The following is an 18,103-nucleotide window of genomic DNA, read 5'->3' as shown; positions in this document are numbered from 1 at the left end:
GATTATTCTAAAAAATTCTTTGAGGCCCAGAACCTAGGAAAATATGCGATTATAAGATAGGATAAATTGATTAAAGATTTTTATTTTCACAAGGATACTAGAAGTTTAGCGCTGATCGGTAGGATTGGGAAGGAGCAGTCTCTGTCAAAACAGTGTGTGCCACTTGCGTGCCTTTCGGTGAAAATTATAAAAGATGTTCAAAAGATAAAAATGTTAATACTAATGGCCTAAAATTATTGGAACTTTGACTATTGACTTCGGTATGATTATTCTAAATGGGAAAATCACAAATGACTTAAAATGTGAATTCACTCATGAAGTAAAATTGGGTCTCTGTAATCGACTACAATTGTATTAATTTGATTTTAGTATCCTAAATCCACTCATTTCAGGTTAGTCTCAATTGTTCTCGGATCATATGCCTTTAACCATTTCGTTTTCGTTTCCATATAAACAAATCTGCTCAGTTCAAATTGTCGTTTACCCACTTATTCCGAAGTCAGACTGGATCACTTAGGTAGGCTGTTTATTTTTAGTCAGTGAATTATGACACTCAAGCTGATGAGCAGAAGTTAAATTCTCATGCGAACTAATAAAATTTGCGGCCAATTACAATCCGAATCCCAGTTTAGACAGAATTGGTTTGACATTGATTGTTACAATGCCAGAGTTAAATCTTTTAAGTATTCACGAAAGCATAAAAGAACAAAAGTTCATAAAGTCCTTTAAAGGAACTGTAATTATTTTTTCGGCACTTTTTCCGTCAATTAATAGATAATGCTCTATTTAGCAATATATATGACCAAAAATCTCCCGCTAGCCATATCCAATATGCAGAACCTTATATTTTACTTATATTTTAAATAACTTCTTAGATAAGCCCTTTACATTTTAAGAACTACAGAATGTTATAAGTAGTACAAAAGAGAATAAAGCGCCGGGCCCAGAGGGGGTTACATTAGAATTTTTTAAATATGTGTAAGGGTCCTGCTTTTCTTATCAGAAAGAGCATTAGTTTAGTTGTTTTGTCTTCATTTAGGGTTTAGTTTTGTACTTCGGTTTGGGTGCTTAGAATTAGCGTTATGTAAATATGTAAGTCAAATTAAGTTGTTTTAAGTTCTATGAATTGGGAAAAGCTAAATAAAATTTTCTCAAGGAAGAAAATGAATAATTAAATTACTGTACGGGTCAGCGGACTAAAGGTGTGAGAACCGCTGAGTCGACACCGTATATAAAACTGGGCTACTGGCTGGCCACGTCCTCACTTGTTTTTCGGAGGGGCCAGTTGTCTTGCGGAGGAGCCAGTTGTCTAGCGGAGGAGCCAGCCGCCTTGCGGAGGAGCCAGTGGTCTTGCGGAGGAGCTCAGTTGTTTTCGGCGGAAGGAAGACCCATGCTGTTGAAGGGGTTCGTCGGCTGGCTGGTGGCTAGTAAGTTGTAGGCTAGTAAACTTTAATTGCGGTATTTGTTGAGCCCCAGAGTGGTCGACTCAGTGGTTGCAAGGACAGAATTGGTAACTGGTATGTGTATGATTGAAATTTTAACTTATTGATGTGTTGAGACACTTATTGTTATATGTAGAGGCGGCTTAGATGTATGATTGTCTGATAATATTCAATTGGGTTTGTTTAAGTAATAAGTAAGGGAAGAATTATTGGGTATAATTTAATTTGGTTATTTGTTGATAATTTGTTTGTCGTTTTTTTTATTTAAATAAATATTGTAGCCAAATACGAGGGCCGTTTGAAAAGTCCGTGCAAAGTCAGAGAGATAGCACCACTGGCGCGTATCGAGGTTATGTTTAGTTAGTAGCATCTCTTGGAAGAACACACACCAAGTTTCAGCCAGATCGGTCTATTTCTTTGTGTTTGGCATTCGTTTGAATCGAGGAAGTCGAGTGATTTTCAAAAAATGGACGAAAAAGAATTTCGTGTGTTGATTAAACACTACTTTATGAAAGGCAAAACGCCTCAGGAGACTAAAGAGAAGCTTGATAAACATTATGGTGACTCTGCACCTTCGATTAGAACAGTTTATAAGTGGTTTCAAAATTTTCGGAGTGGCCATATGGGCACAAGTGACGCTGAACGTTCTGGACGCCCTGTTGAGGTTACTACTCCAGAAATCATTGATAAAATCCATGATATGGTGAGGGATGACAGAAGAGTGAAGGTGCGTGAGATTGCTAGTGCTGTGGGCATCTCGAATGAACGGGTACATAATATTTTGCATCAACATTTGGACATGACAAAGCTATCCGCAAGATGGGTGCCGCGATTGCTCACGCTTGACCAAAAACGAAATCGTGTGAAGTGTTGCAAAGACGGTTTGCAGCTGTTCCAGAAGAATCCGCAGGACTTTAAGCGTCGTTTCGTCACTGTGGATGAAACATGGATACATCACTACACTCCTGAGACCAAAGAACAATCTAAACAATGGGTTACCAAGGGGGAATCTGCGCCAAAAAAGGCGAAGACCGTTCCTTCGGCCGGAATGATTATGGCGACTGTCTTTTGGGATTCGCAAGGAATAATCCTCATCGACTATCTGGAAAAGGGTAAAACTATTACAGGTGCATATTATTCGTCGTTATTGGACCGTTTGAAAACCGAGCTGCAAGAAAAACGCCCACGATTGGCCCACAAAAAAGTCCTTTTCCATCACGACAACGCACCAGCTCACACCTCAGCAGTTGTGGTCGCAAAATTAATGGAAATAGGGTTCCAACTCGTTTCACATCCCCCCTATTCTCCAGACTTGGCTCCCTCGGACTACTATTTGTTCCCCAATATGAAGAAATGGCTGGCGGGAAAAAGATTTTATTCAAACGAGGAGGTGATTGCAGAAACGAATGGCTATTTTTCAGACTTGGACAAATCCTATTATTCGGTAAGGATCAACAAACTAGAGCAGCGTTGGACGAAGTGTATAAGCCTAAAAGGAGACTATGTTGAAAAATAAAAAAGTTTTACCCCAAAAAATTAAGTAGTTTTTATTTTTGCACGGACTTTTCAAACGACCCTCGTACTGTGACTAGAAATGAGTTGTAATTGAGTGACCACCTCCGTTTCCTCAAAACGCGCGCGTCAAGGGCGGCCAACAATATGCAACATGATTTTTTTGAATGAATTACTTTATGTGTTGAACAGAATATTTGAAACTGGACCTTTAACCCCTTAATGCACAGTATTTTTGAAAAAAAAACGCTATATTTTATACGATTAAGTAAGTGTTATAGCTTGCAATCCCATGTAAATGATAAATATCAATAAAACGATTGTTTTTCTTTGCTTTCACATTATTTTCAATTCTCGATTATATTCGAGTGTGAAAAATTATAGCAGCATAAAGTACAACGAGTTAACTCGAGCGTGCACGTTAAGGGGTTAAATCTCTGACCTTTTAAGAAGCTATAGGGTTTCCACTCCTTAAAAAAGATGTTAATAAAATTTCTAATTATGGAGGACTCTCCTTTGATAATACAATGTGCTGATTTACACTCACACATTTGAGTTACATCTGAATAACATTGTTAAAGTTTTCCTTATGCCTAGAAATAGATTACCATTAATTGCAGCAAATCATATCATTAATGAAAAGGTTTTTTGGGCTAAAGGTATAAATAGCTTGTTGGAAAAGTAAGGGATAATGAAAGAATAAAGGCATATAATGTAAGCAGCTGGGACCGATACTTATAGCTGTGATCGAATTCAAATTGAGCTTAAGGAGAGAATAAAAGCTTATGATCAGTATCCCATTTACTGAGAATTGGAATTTAACTTGGACACAAACCACTATCTACAGTGTAACATTCCATTTGGTCATATGAGATGGATAATATGGCTGGGATGTTGAATTTAGGGTGGTAGTCTGCAGACTGTTTGATATTGCCGAATATTGTGAGTAATACGGTTGCTACATATCTGACAGGACGTATCACTAGGGCCTGGCGGTCTGTCATCGGCTTTGTGAAATGAGATTGAAATGCCTTGGTCAGCAGTGCCTTCCTGGACATTGCGTGATAGATTATTTGAATGGAAGGCACTGGGCTTCATTGGCAAACTTGTACAAGGCGATATATAGGTATAAGGTTGAAAATTTTTAATCGTTCCTTCCACATATTAGCATGTGACATTTTGTAAAGTTTCAGTACCATATTATTGTATGTATTATTTATTGTCATATAATTATTATAATTCTTATTGGTACTACTACTATAAATCCTTGTACATCATCCTTATAATTATAATTATTTTTGATCCATTGTAAATTCGACTCCTCCAACAGTCAGTGACCGCGGTAGCTGTCTTTATAAAATAATCATTTATATATATATTCTTCCTCATTATAGAATGAATAAACGTTATTTATTATTTTTTTAATGAATATAAAGTAATTGTGGTTGTAAATATATGCATAAAAAGGATTAACAAGAAAAAAATATATATTTTTGTTCAAGTTTGATGAATATTATTTTGTGTTTCATATATGTATTGAAAAAAAAAAATATTAATTTATGAATTTTTGAAATTTAGTTTATTAATTAATTCAACAAGCAAGGGTGTCGGTTGATTTATAACTAATTCACTGATAAAACGCTACTACAGTACAAATAGTTAAGTAAATGCACAATGTCCAAAATATTGTCTCAAGTTTTAAATCTTTTACAATTATCGTCACGGTATAAAGTCTGCGTTTAAACAACACTTTAAAGTCTCCCTTTAGTACCCCTAATACTGTCTGTCCAATTCACTAGTGATTAAATCGAAAAACTTACTAAATTTAATATAATAATTGGCCCATTACATAACAAGTGCAGAAAAAAATTAAGTCACCGAATGAAACTCTCCTTTTGTCTGAATTCCCAAACAAAAATAATTTGGCCCTGCCTCTTCCGTAAGCTTAATATGTTTGTTTTTTAAATTGCATCAGATGCATAAGTAGTTTTTTTTTTTACTATAATACATATGTTTTACAAAATAAATTTAGAATACAATAAAATTTCTTAAATTATAAAACACTAAAAAGTCTTTAAACAAACTTTTAAAGAACTTTATAAAGAATAATTGTAGCAAAAATGCAAAATAAGCGAGGAGTTCCAAGTTTATATATGTTTTTGAACTCGCTTAGGACATTTCTCGTGAAGACATTCTTCATTAAAGCCTACATCATCTGCTACATAGAGAAGAGAAACATGAGACTCCACATAGATGAAACCATTCGTCCCTTTATTCTGTAAAAGAACACAAATTATTTGGTGTGAAATTCTCACGCGATTTTCTCGATGGAGAGCCTTTGTTTAAGAAGGCTTCACAGACTTTCATCAAATCAAGACACGAAACTACTAAAAAGTTTGTTATACAAATCCTGCTGCTAATCAAAAAAACAGAATCATTTAGTTACCTACTCATTTAAGAATTACATAGTTTTCGTGTAGGAAAATCAAATCCTAAAAAAACATTTGATTGAGCGTCTGCCGGTTAAAAAAAAAAGATTAGGTGCATATGTACTTCATTAACAGATAATTTCCATTCATTTTTAGCGGAAAATTAGGTTAATGCCACATATCTGACGATTTCCACACAAATATAATTTTACCTAATTATTTGACTTTTATCCGGAGCCTTTCCTCCAGAGAAAGCCAAGAAACACGTTCAAATTATCTAATACATACCAAGTAAAAGTATTTTTCATTTTATTTTGAACAAAATATAACTTAAAAACCAGTTTTTCCAGTTAGTGGAGATGAACTTTTTACGCCCCTTTGGGTCCTTGTTTGTATGTCAGCTGTGTGATTAGCGCAAAACAAGAAGAATGATTAGAGCTAATTGACGGAATTTTGATGGAGTTGGGTGAAACGGTTTATTTCTAGCTAGGTCAGATGCTCGTTTCATCAAGATTAGGTTTTGTGCAGGAGGGGGTATTAAAACTGCCCAGTAGTATAGTTCTATAAGAGTTGAGCTGTTGTTGATTCATCATCCCTCTCAATAAATCAAATGTCACTAAAAAAGAAGGCGGATGACACCCTTTGAATCCTACCGTGACGTAGGCGGAGTTAAAAACTACACGAAAAAGCGTAACGTTGTAAAACATGTACCTTTGACAATTCTTTCTCTTTTTCTGCAAAAGATTAAATCGCCAAATTCTTGTTCAAATATAGCGCATATCCTTGAGTATAAGTTAAATTTTTTGGAACGCAAATCAAATAGATTTCGAGAAAAATGTTGCCAAATATTGAAAAAATCGGCATTTTCAGAAATTGTTCATGTTGTTGTTACCAATTTTTTAAATAACGTAGAGCCTAAACGCGTGAACGATTTTCATTGTCAGAATACTGGGGGATTCGGTGCTAAAGAATAACTTGGAGAATACTGGAAGATATAACAGCAGGCGCATCTAAGGAGGAAGGCGTATTAAACGGCCTCAATATGGGCCATGCAATGCGTTGAGCAAGTTCGAGTCATGACGGTTATACCACGTCGAGCTACATAATCCTTACTCGTCTCAATATGCCTCCTAGCACAAAGAGGACACCGCGCCCTCAGAACTCCCAAGAAATAAAATAAATACTTACAAAATAAGTAACAGTTATCTTTATTAAAACACTCCTCTAGACTTCTCGCTGCATGTACCTTGAGTGTGGAAGGCCTGCTTGGCTATACACTAAGCGGCTACTGGGCGGGACTCCACTGGAGTAAACTCCCTGCAACAACAATCCGGGATCACAGCATTCTTTTATTGCAGTTAATACATCTATAATTCTGAACAAAAACTTTTCATGCACCTGCAAGTATACTAGACATATAAATTTTCCACAATACAAAAGTGGTGGGAATTATTAGGAGAGGTTTTTAGCTCGTATTATTCACAGTAGGTCTATTGGCAGTTCACTGACTTCTTATCCTCACAAAACTCATATCGACATTTACGGTTAAAAACATGGAGTTGCAAGGAGACTACATAAAAATAAATGGAAAAGTATTAAATTTCCTCGAATTTTGCAGGTAACCTCGTATCAATATGGAAAAAATATACAGAAAATAAAAGTATATGTATGGGGAGATGTTAATACATTGTGATTTATTAATGAAATAGGAAAGATGGGATTAGCTATCAATTATGTAAAAATAAAAAATAAAAAAAATTAACATAAACAGTGACAAAAAAGAAGGAGTACGATTAAATGACAAAGAAATAGACACTACCAGTAGCTTCAACTAGAACCACTTAAAGGGGTGCCGGAACACGTCAGAGTACATTCGAGTTCTTGCTGGAGGCATGATTCTTCAGGAAGAAAGAGGAAGCGGAAATGCACAGGGCGAAGCAAATGGGTAAATGACCACCTTAGAACCCCCAAATAAATCGGGAGGGGTTCATCATCCCTCCCAATAAATCAAAAGTCTCGAAAAAAGAAGGCGGATGATGGCTTTGAATCCTACCGCGACATCGGCTGAGATAAAAAGTAGAAAAGACATAAAAATCATTCCAATTTATCTTTCTTTTTTAGGCGACGGCGTTGGTCGTCATCAGTTATTTTAGGTAGAAGTACTTGAGAGAGTGCCTTTGCAAGTCAACTCGCGCGTCCAGAATACTCTAGATGTCCAAAAAAACATTTGCGTCTATCTAGATCTAAAAGGAGCCTTCCACAGAAACTTTTACGAAGCTATCAGCAGGGCTTTAGTTTAGAGTTGTGAACATCCAGATATAAATGAATGCGCTGATGAACCCTAGAAAAAAAGTCGGAAGGTCAACAAACCCATTGATGAGTCTGAACTCAGTTCAAGCAAGAGTTGCCTCCAAATCACCCTCGATGTGGAGCTTAACGGTTGACGAACTTCTTCCCCAATTAACGGACCTCGGCGTCTCCAGTCAGGAATGAGTTGTTTAAGCAAGTTTGAAGGAACCTTCTAGAAATAATTCAACATGCTCGAGAGAGTACGATTTTTTTTTTGAAATTTCCTCACAAACCTGCTCTGTAAATTCGTACTTCCACCTTACTGATTTGCTTCGAAAGTAGGATTCTAGCAGTATGTACTTCACATGTTTTTGAAATAGTGACAGGAATGTTGTAGAGACATGGCACTTTAAAGACATGCTTATTCCATGAAAACTCCTAACAAAATAATAAATTTAAGCTTACTGCTTTTTTTTCATTTTTGAGATATTTTTCGATCACTTTCGCATTCAGGTTACCTCAAAATAAATAAAAATTACCGTTAATTATTCTTGCTTAGAAGATATAAAATAATTGCGATTCTTAACCTTATTAACAAAAGTCAAATAGAAGTAAAATCTTGCTTACATGTGAAGTGTTGGAAGTTTGTGGAGGTGGTAAATGTGAGGTTGGAGGTCGTATGGGATATCCTGAGGTAATGCCACCAGTCTTTGCGCCCTGAGCAGGTTGCTGAATAGGGATGCCTCCGCCTTGAACCGGCACTTGACTCGATCCTCTGACACCACTCACAGGGTAGTATTTCTCTTCAGGATACGCTACCTTTCCGTGCTCCATTGATCCCCCGTGTATGTAGCCTGTACAAAAAATTTAGAGTGAAAAACAAAAACTACTTTTTCATTTATAATTTTAGAAAATTTGAAGCAATGTTCACAAGTTACGCCAATTTTTAAGGTTTTGAAGAATGAAAAAAAAAATAGATTTATAATAGAATTTTTTTTTCCAACCACCACCTAATGCCGCTAACAATTTCATCTCCTTTTAGAAATATTTGAACCTTTTATTCCAGTTCACTTTCAAGTTGCACACTGATTGCATCATGAAAAAGCATGATTATCCGGACGACAAGTTTTGTAAACAAGTTTTCAACAGAAATAATCATCAAAAAATTGGTAAAATTTAAGGAACAGAGTGATTTGCCAGTTAGCTGTTGTCGACGGCCACTTAGTCTGTAAGTAAGGATTTTCGTAATGGGAACTAAATGCAAATATCACTAACTACGAGCTAAAATTCATTCAAACTAGGAGAAAAAAAAAACGCGAATTTCCAAAATGGTGTGTATACCATATATATATATATATGGCCTTTATTCAAATGGTCATTAGCAAATTTCAGCAGCACCTCAGTGTGGAGCTAAAACTGAGTGTGGCTGAGGTTATTTATTTACAGATTGGTCCTGAGAGCCTGGGCCTCAACACTATTGTCTTAATACTAAGTACATACTAATTTCTTAAAGAATGGTTTAACACAGATGATATTCCAGCTTAAAAAGTCTAAAAGAGGGTTTGATGTGGCCAGATTGCAATGTTCCACAAGAAATTCTGCCGTAATTCTATGGTAACCGCAAAGCGTGCATAAGAGCCAGGTGCTGAATATTGGAATTATGCAATACTTTACACTTTCAAAGCTGACTTGAATTTAAAAAAACATGCTTAGTATTTTAGTGTCCATATCATACCCTGAGATATGTTCGAGCTCCTGGCAATTTGTTGAGAAATATACAATGGATGCTGTTTTGGACCGGACTCTTGTTCATTTCGACTGCTTCCTGTACCAGGACCACTATATTGGCCGCTACTTCCGCTCTGGTATACAGTAAAGGACGTTTGCGGAGCCGCTGATCCGGCATTTCCTCCACTTGCCGCTCCACTCCCAGGAAAGTAGGAATACCCACTAGGCTCTAAAATAAACAAATTAGAATACACCTACATTTCAAATACTAGCCATGCCACTAAACAATAAGCAAAGAGACAAAGAACTGTACATAGAAAATCTTGTTCGTACAATCATATGACTTTTTTCTCTTATTGCAACGTTCTACCTTATTTTAAAGATAGAACCAAAAGTGAGATACCAATTTCAAAAACCACTTTTTCGAACTTAAGAGTCCTTAATATTTCCTATGGAAACCATCTTATACGAATGCAGTACTAGGAATACGAGAATGTAAAAATTGCTCTGAACTTTAAACCTAAGGGTTGAAAAATCGAAAACCGCAATTAATTTAAAACCTTTTATCAGAGTTTATTACTATAACACAAAAGGTTAGATACAAACAACTAGCAACGACAGTGAGCACTCATTCACAAATAGTAAACACAACAATTCTAGAAGAACTATAAAATATAATCGATAATTTAATAAAATAAAAATCTAACTTTAAACTCAGTTACTAGACAACTAGGTAGCAACATATTTTCACCTTTAGCAATAAATATGGTACACAACTGTCTAACAGAACTGGATTAGAAGATAGTATTTTTGTAAATGTAATAGAAACCATCATTCTATAATTTAAAAGAACACTGGGCAACTGAATCCGTAATGCAAAAGTCCGTAAGTGCTACATAAGCTTTATTTTGGCCATATAAAAATTGGTTTAGCTTGCTTTTTGAAGCAATTACCTAACTCTGAACAGAGAGTAATCGATGTATGTTGGTCGCAGTGCTTCCCCCACCAAGATAAAACTCAACAAAACACAGTTAGTTTAAAATACACAGCACTGTGTATCTAGGAAAAAACTTAAAATGCACGAGGAATTCAGGTTGGTCCTAATTTCTCCGGGAGTAACTAACTCGCTGAGTTAATGCCTCACCGTGACCATCTAGCTCCCTACTACACTTGATAAATTCGAGTTCTTCAGCAACGAAGAAAGAACTATTCTCAGCTCATGTTGTAGAATGAGCTGCAAAAATTGTAAACGGTATTAGCGGACTAGCTTAAGAATTAAATCAACCATATCACTAAGTTACACCACACTAAATTATGTCCACTTGTCTCCTCACTTACTTAACGGACTGTAAGTAAAAAAAAAATACTAATATAACTTACCCGGGAAGACTATAGGAGAGTTTATGGCATTATTTAAAGCATTTTCAGACATCGGGTGCTTAACGTCTGCAAGAAAAGAATATCATAGAATTTTACTCACTAAGCAATATGTTAAAAAAAAAATCAAATAATTAAATAACCTGGCGAGAACACTTTCATAACTCTCTCTTACTGCAATTCTTAAGGTTTTTCAAACTTCCAATTTTCACTAAATGATAGTTACGGCTCTAGTTTATAACAGTTACACCAAGACTTAAGTATGTAAATAATGATAAGTAAAGTCGTATTTCCAGTCAAGTGATAATTCTTCAAATTCAGAAAATTGGCAACATGCACAAAATGAAATAGTATATTTAATTCTTAGAAGTATTCATGTTAATTTTTATGAAATTTTTGTAGGTCAGTAATGAAAACTTATTTGTCAGAAAATGTGCCTCTTCAACGTCAAAAAGACTTAGCGTCAGAATGTAATAAATACCCAAAATGTCAAATTTGGATAAAATCAACCGAAAGGAAGTTACAAATCGATTTTTCAATTTTTCTCGAAAATGGCCCACTATCATCTTTTACCTTAATATGCTAATTTATAAGTAGATCTATAAAATTTATTTAATCAACACATCTGGTCTCTTCCACGCTAAATCCACTAGACCAAAAATAAGTAGTAAGTCAGTAAAAATGTAATTTGTCTCAGATTCAAAATTTCTGCGGTTTGTGTTTTTTGAGTAACTTTTACCGCTTACATTCAAACCAATTTATAAAAATCACTTTTTCGGAATCCGTGGCATTAAAACATGTATTTTTGATGGAGATTTTCAATTTCCATCTCATGTTATTGTAAGAGAAAATACCTCCTGTTACCAGCAGTAAGAGAAAGAAATGATATTTACATATTCAAGAAATATTGAACTCAACAAGACTTACTCTGATATGTTACACGCTGCTGTGGCGGCGGCTTAGGTGAATAGTTTTGATGAAAAGGCATCTGAGGCGGTGGAGTTGGACTCCTAGGCCTCTTTACTGAGCTCTGAAACACAAAGTATATATTTTGCAGTTGACAACAGATCGTCGTACAATTAGGGGCTACATAACAGTAATGTTTTAGTGTACACTTCTAGTAACGCAGAAATGGAACCGAAAGAGATGTGAATGAGAATCAAGCATTAGAAACTCTAAAACATTTTTATAAATGAGTACAAAAGAGTTGTGGGCAATAAACTACTACAATAAGCTTGTAATTTCGTTGACTTTACCACATCACAGCACGGATGTTTTTTCTGTTTCCAACAGGTTACAGATTTTCATTCATCATCAGAGTTTCATACTTCAGTTGGATGCTAGCAAGTGACTGAAATATTACAACAGTCTTTTCCCTCAATCCTGGAAAAACAGATTATACGGTTTCTAGATCAATAAGTACGACCTCTTTCACTGCAATGGAGCTAGATACATACCCAGTGAAGGATTGGTCCATGAAGTTTCACAAGAACCATCAAGATTACATCACTGGGAGATCAACTAAGACTGCTCTTCACACCTGGAAGAGAGGTTTTGCTGATTTTGGAACCAATTTTAGTGGTAGAAGAAGCTATGAAGAGTTTTTGAGACTTACTTGAAAAGGGGAATGGATCAAAACTTTTAAAAGGTCATTGAGGTACAGAGACACGCCACACTTTCAGCCTTCATTTGACATTCCCAACGAATTCGCCGCTGTACTGATTAAGGCCTCTGTTACAACCTACTGATAAAAGAAGTCAGTCGTAAAAAAAAAATGGTGCCTATTTGCCAAGCCACGGACTAGCTTAAGTTAAAAAAAAAAAAATGTCAGCTAATGATTTTCACCTTTGCCATCACCATATCTACTAAAAGTGAACAAAACCAGAATCTGAGCGAAGTACCGTATTGATAGAAAATGAGGAAAATAAGTCGGAAAACAATGGAGAACTCAAGTTATTTTGTAATATGTAATGAGATAGTTGATATATTAAAACTTAATAAATACTTACTTGTGTTAATAATGTATGGGATTGTGGGACTTTGTACACAGCATTTCGATCCGTCGGTAGAGGTTGCGCATAGCTTGAAGGCATTACAAGCTGCGACAGATGACTTCCCATGGAGGAGACCCCTGGATACAAGCCACCATATAGTTCCATGACTTCAGTACTGTAATGTACAATACGTAAACCCAAATAAGTTTAAGTCTGGAAAGATTTAAATTTTTAATAAATAGAATACTAAAAATCCACTAGTACTGACCGACCCTGACGACAAATTTATTGTCGGTACCTATAGTGGCACCTAAACCAAATATCAATTTTCCGTGTTAGAGTTATGTTTGTCCAACATTTGTAAATTATTTTTTAGTTCATAAGAAACTTACAATTCCGTCTTTAAAAGAGTGTGTTCTGAAAACTTATGTTTCCGGTGTAAACCCAAAAACGAAAATTTGACGCGATCGCCGTTCGTTTTACCTGAAATAACATTAAATTAATAAAAACACATTTACCTTGGTTCATGCTGCCTGATAACCTGTTGCCTTCGCCTAATGTCATCCTCATTTAAAACTTTCTTCAACTGCAAGAAAAGTTGGTGCTTTTCATCCTTTAACTGGGCTAAAACGCCTTCCAGTTGAGTAATTTGCTCCCGATTTTCGCCTAGAGTCATAACGTCCTGTTTTTGTTGGAGCTCACGTTCTTTACGCTGCCTCTCAACTTCAGCGTCAGCTTCTTGTTCTGAAAAAGATTATATTAAGACAAATTACGCTTCAAATCATCTATATAATTAAAAAAAATAAGGTGAGTCACAAGTGCGTCCCTATAACAAAAAAAAAAAAGTTCTAGTAATTACTCTAATTAAAAAAAAAAACTTCGGTACCTCCTAAACTTCTATCTCTAACGGAAGTAATTGATATAAAGAACCTGATATCGATAATTAGCCATAGATTATTTACCCGAAAGAACGAAATTGGCTTCATAAAAAACAATTAACTGACCTGTTTGGTTGCCCTGAACTTCTAAATTATCTCTTTTCTTAACTGTATTTAATAAGTCCCTGCAGAGAAGATACTCAACTATTGAATAACGATTACGTCGAGTATCCTGAGGAAGAGGAAGTTGAGATAACCATTTTAAATGTGAATTATAATAAAGATGCTGGAAGTGATGGGATAGTAGCCGAAATATTAAAATTCGGAAGCATATTATTGTGGGAAAGGATATTTGAGCTACTAACTGATATTTGAGAAAAAGAACGAATGGACTGTTGCAATAATATGCCCACTTTTTTAAGAAGGGAGACAAGACGTTCTGTGAAAATTAAAGAAGTTTATATCACATATAAGAAATAAAACTTTCATAAATTTGTAAATTAAAATAAGTTTTATTATATTTCAAAACGGTAATTAATCACTTTTATGAACTTTTTTTTCCAAAAAAATGCTGTTAATTAAAGGCATGGTATATTATTATAATGGAAAATTCTAATTTGTAAAAAGAAATGGTTAAAAAGTTTAAGAAAAGAATTAAATCAATTTTAAATCACGTAATTAGTCACTGCATAACTTTTGCTTGGTGAGTGGAAGTACTGTTAGAATTTATTGTCGGTTTGTTAGTCTGTCTATTGATAAATAATAAATAACTGTTTTGTTTCGTTGCAGTTGGTAGACCAGCTTGCCTAAATGGCTGAATAATCTTAAGAAACCCACGGGCAGATTAGCAAGATGGCCATTAGAAATACGAAGTTATCAGTTTGACATAAAATTCCAGAATGGCACAGTCCCCTCTTATCACGGTTCCTCTTATCACGAGTAACACCTCTGGGATAGGTCTGCTACAGGAGGAATCCATTTCTACAACAGATCCATGGTACTTATCTGACCAACTCAGGAAGTGGGATCAACAACTATCAGAGCACTTCATAGCTCAACCGGATTTTCACCAGCTTGCCTAAAGCTATTCTCGTGCTATTAAGATTTGCAATACAGAGCGCAACAAACATCAAACGCCAGCCCGTCTGATACTTGTGTCTGGTACTTATTAAAATAAAAGGAACATAGGCAGCTAGCGGAGTCAAAACTTTGAGGCTTCGGGCAAACAAACCTATTATTGTAATTTGCGTCGACAAAATGACAAATACAAAATAGAACACCTAGTACTAAGTCACACCCTTGTCGGCAGGAGCTGTAGGATTTGCAATTTAAGTAATAAGGCCCTTACAGAGGGCGTCCAATACTATTGGCTGGAGACACAGGTCGGGCGGCTTGCTGGTCTCAGCCACGCCAGCCAACTGAAGAGTTTTCAAGGCGCGTGAGAGATCTCGCGCTCCTGAAGGGGGAAAGTGTAACCAAGAAATTGTAAATATTCAAATATTAATAATTATTAAAATCATATAAGTTTGAATTTACCCATAAGAGGGTAAAGTTCACAAGAATAAAATAGGCGACCGACTGTGATAGCGAGTAGGAGACACTCCGCTACCGGTAAGCTAAAATAGAACGTATCAATTCTGGGTGAATACAGTTACAGAACTTAATTACATAAAACCTGTCTTAATCTATGTACCTATTAAAAGGTGGACTAAAAATTGAAAAAGTTAGTACCATTTGTCCTGCTCTTAACTCGCATACAATTTCGACGCCCATTAACGGTTGAACTGAGTTTATTATTTTTAAAAGATTAATAAAGATAAATTTAGGCGGGCTGCATATATTTACTAAGGTATCACATAGCTGATGTTTTAAATAAAATTGATACACGCCTAAAACGAACCTAGTCATATGTTTTAACATGCGACGCAGTCAAATCCAACAAATCCAGAAAAACCTTCTCACTGCATCGTATTAGTGAATGACACGCTACTATGAAAGATATACCTATTTGCAACAAGTGGATACTTCAAACTGAATGATGAAATCTCTTTTAAACGGTCGCATCGCTACCTACATTGGTTTCAACTAACCTTAGAAATTTTTTAAAACCAACCTTGTTTCTTCTTTTGCCTTTCACGTAAGATATGGCGTTTTAACGCCTGGAACATTTGTTCCGTTCGTTTGGGTGCTCCTGCCACAGCCACAGGCATGGCTGCAGTATCTGTAACAGAATTCTTGTTTTATAGAACAGTAATATCAATTGAATTCTTCCAAAAGAAAATATTACAATTATACTAGTTGGAAAATCAAAATAAACCAATAAATTTAAATCTAACAAAAACCTTGAGTTTAAATTTGGATTCATACAAACACAAAAAATATGAGAGTGCGAGAGAGATAGAAACAAAGTAGGCCCTTTTAAAAGAAACACACGTAAGGAATTCAGAAAACATTTCATGAAATTCAAAATTAATTTCCATAATTCATTCACACACCTAAAGCTAAACTGACCTTTGGTTTGCCGCTCAATTTTTGATAAGTTGCACATCAATCGTTTTATGTCAATATAAAAAGTTTATTTTTCATTAAAAAGAAAATTGAGCACATAAATATCTTTTTATACTTTAAGTATTCTAAAATCATACGATCCGTTATATTTATGGTTATGTTAAAGAAATTCAGATTCAGAAGTATTTTAACTTATAACAGTGATGCACTGAAATGAATTTACTAACACAAATTTCTACACCTTAGATATTTACTCAAATCATCATTCAAACATCTTAAATTTGAAAAAATAATGATAATAAATAAAAAAAAAAATGTGTTTATCTTTAACTAAGTTTAATGTTAAATATTAAGCAATTCTGGAGGGAGGGAGCCCCGTATTAAACTAGCCGTGAAATTATAGTTAAATTTTTCAAAAAATTCACGAGTCCAATGATAAAAACTTTAATAGCGGAACATGAACAAAATTAAAAAGTTAAATCAACTAAAATCAAAGACTACAGATGAAGGAATTAGACTAACAAACGATGTGAAATTTCAGAAATTACTAATATTAACAAATAATGATCAAACATTAACGGATGGAGAACTGATGGTTTATTTAAAATATAAGTCATCCTGAAACATGGGATATGGAAATCTCCAGGGCTAGAAATCGACGAACATATACAAACTCTTACTAAGTTTAAACTCTCACTTTAATTTAAAACATAAAATAATAAAAATTATTTTAGATATTCAGCGGAGATGGCTTCATAAGGATATTCAGACAGTGAATTTCGTACACTTAAAAATGTTAACGATTAGTTGCTCATTAGAGTCTCTTGTTATTTTTCGTACAGTGAACATCGCTCTTAAAATTTTTGTTCGTCAAATTTGTAGCCATTTGAATAATTGGCATAGATATTAATGAGTGAAGGCGAGTGAACATATAAACAATTTAAAGAGTTTCATCGTTTTACAGTTATTTGACTTTGAAAAAGTTTGTTTAATGTGGTTTTAAAAGACTTGTGATTTATGCATTTAAAATCAGTAGTGGGGCGCGTAGGGTTGTGAAGTAGGAGAAGAGTTTTTTTATTTAAATGTGGATATAAATATTTATTTCTGTGACTTTAACTTTTGTTACTGGTACGTTTATCAATATATTGAACAAATAACTTTATTTCAATAGTGCTTTCGGCAGCCTCTTTATAATCTCGTTTGATTTAATTAAGTACTTTTTTCTTGGGTTTGAAAATTTACTGAGAAGTAAAATAAATATATTTAGTAAATAATTCAATAAAACTTAACTCAGTTTTTTATTTGATTTGGTATAATGGATAATAGTCAATTTATGGAATTTATGAAACAATTTAAAGAGGAAATGAAAGCTGATATGGAAAAAAAAAACCGGAATTTAATAATAGCTGAGGGTCGATAGAAGCTCTCCAGGGAAATTATCAACATTTAAAACTTAGAGTAAATAACTTAGAAAGAGAAGTAAGAAAGAAAAATTTGTTGCTATTTGGTATTAATGAAGTATTCAATGACCATTGGGAGCAGGAGGATTTTGTTTGTGCATTTTTGAGTGAGAAGTTACAGTTAAATTTGACAACTTCCCACTTTGATTGTGTAAGAATAATAGGTAAATTCTCGAAAGATAATAAGGTACGGCCTATTTTAATAGCCCATTCTCATTAGATGAGTTACAACGTGTTCTATTTAAAGTTAATGATAAAGCACCTGGAAAAGATAGAATTACTTTTGAATTCCATAAGTACGCGCCCACTAATTTTCTAAATTTATTATTGGGTATATTCAATAGAATTTTCAAATCAGGTACCATTCCATCAAATCTTAGAGAATCTATTATATTCCTTCTTTACACAAAAAGAAATAAACATTTAATATCAAACTATAGAGGAATATCTTTTATTAACACGATAAGCAAACTATATTCTGGTCAA

General features: G+C 34.6%; 1 protein-coding gene across 1 annotated transcript; it reads right to left on the bottom strand.

The window, feature by feature from the left end:
* Positions 1-6,571: 6,571 nt before the first annotated feature.
* Positions 6,572-16,367, bottom strand: LOC141461601 (uncharacterized). The gene is made up of 9 exons (XM_074142739.1): positions 16,161-16,367; positions 15,763-15,870; positions 13,290-13,515; positions 12,787-12,946; positions 11,705-11,807; positions 10,781-10,846; positions 9,408-9,629; positions 8,300-8,526; positions 6,572-6,700 (listed from the first exon to the last, which is right to left on the bottom strand). The coding sequence occupies exons 1-9, from the start codon at positions 16,195-16,197 to the stop codon at positions 6,608-6,610; spliced, it is 1,242 nt and encodes a 413-aa protein (XP_073998840.1). The 5' UTR covers positions 16,198-16,367; the 3' UTR covers positions 6,572-6,607.
* Positions 16,368-18,103: the final 1,736 nt, after the last annotated feature.

The sequence above is a fragment of the Rhodnius prolixus genome, unplaced genomic scaffold (assembly GCF_049639745.1).
Source record: "Rhodnius prolixus isolate KJV_2025 unplaced genomic scaffold, Rpr scaffold_12, whole genome shotgun sequence".
NCBI classification, from domain to species: Eukaryota; Metazoa; Arthropoda; class Insecta; order Hemiptera; family Reduviidae; genus Rhodnius; species Rhodnius prolixus.
Note: the sequence above shows the minus strand (reverse complement) of the source record. Positions and strands in the feature narration are given on the sequence as shown.

What these genes read in the sequence shown, in the direction of transcription:
- LOC141461601 (XM_074142739.1), bottom strand. Translation starts at nt 16,197, where the DNA reads ATGTGCAACTTATCAAAAATTGAGCGGCAAACCAAAG. An exon ending in GCAGCGTGTAACATATCAGA is followed by an intron (nt 10,847 to 11,704) that starts GTAAGTCTTGTT and finishes CTTTTCTTGCAG; the next exon opens with ACGTTAAGCACCCGATGTCT. An exon ending in GAGCTCGAACATATCTCAGG is followed by an intron (nt 8,527 to 9,407) that starts GTATGATATGGA and finishes TTTTTTGTACAG; the next exon opens with GCTACATACACGGGGGATCA.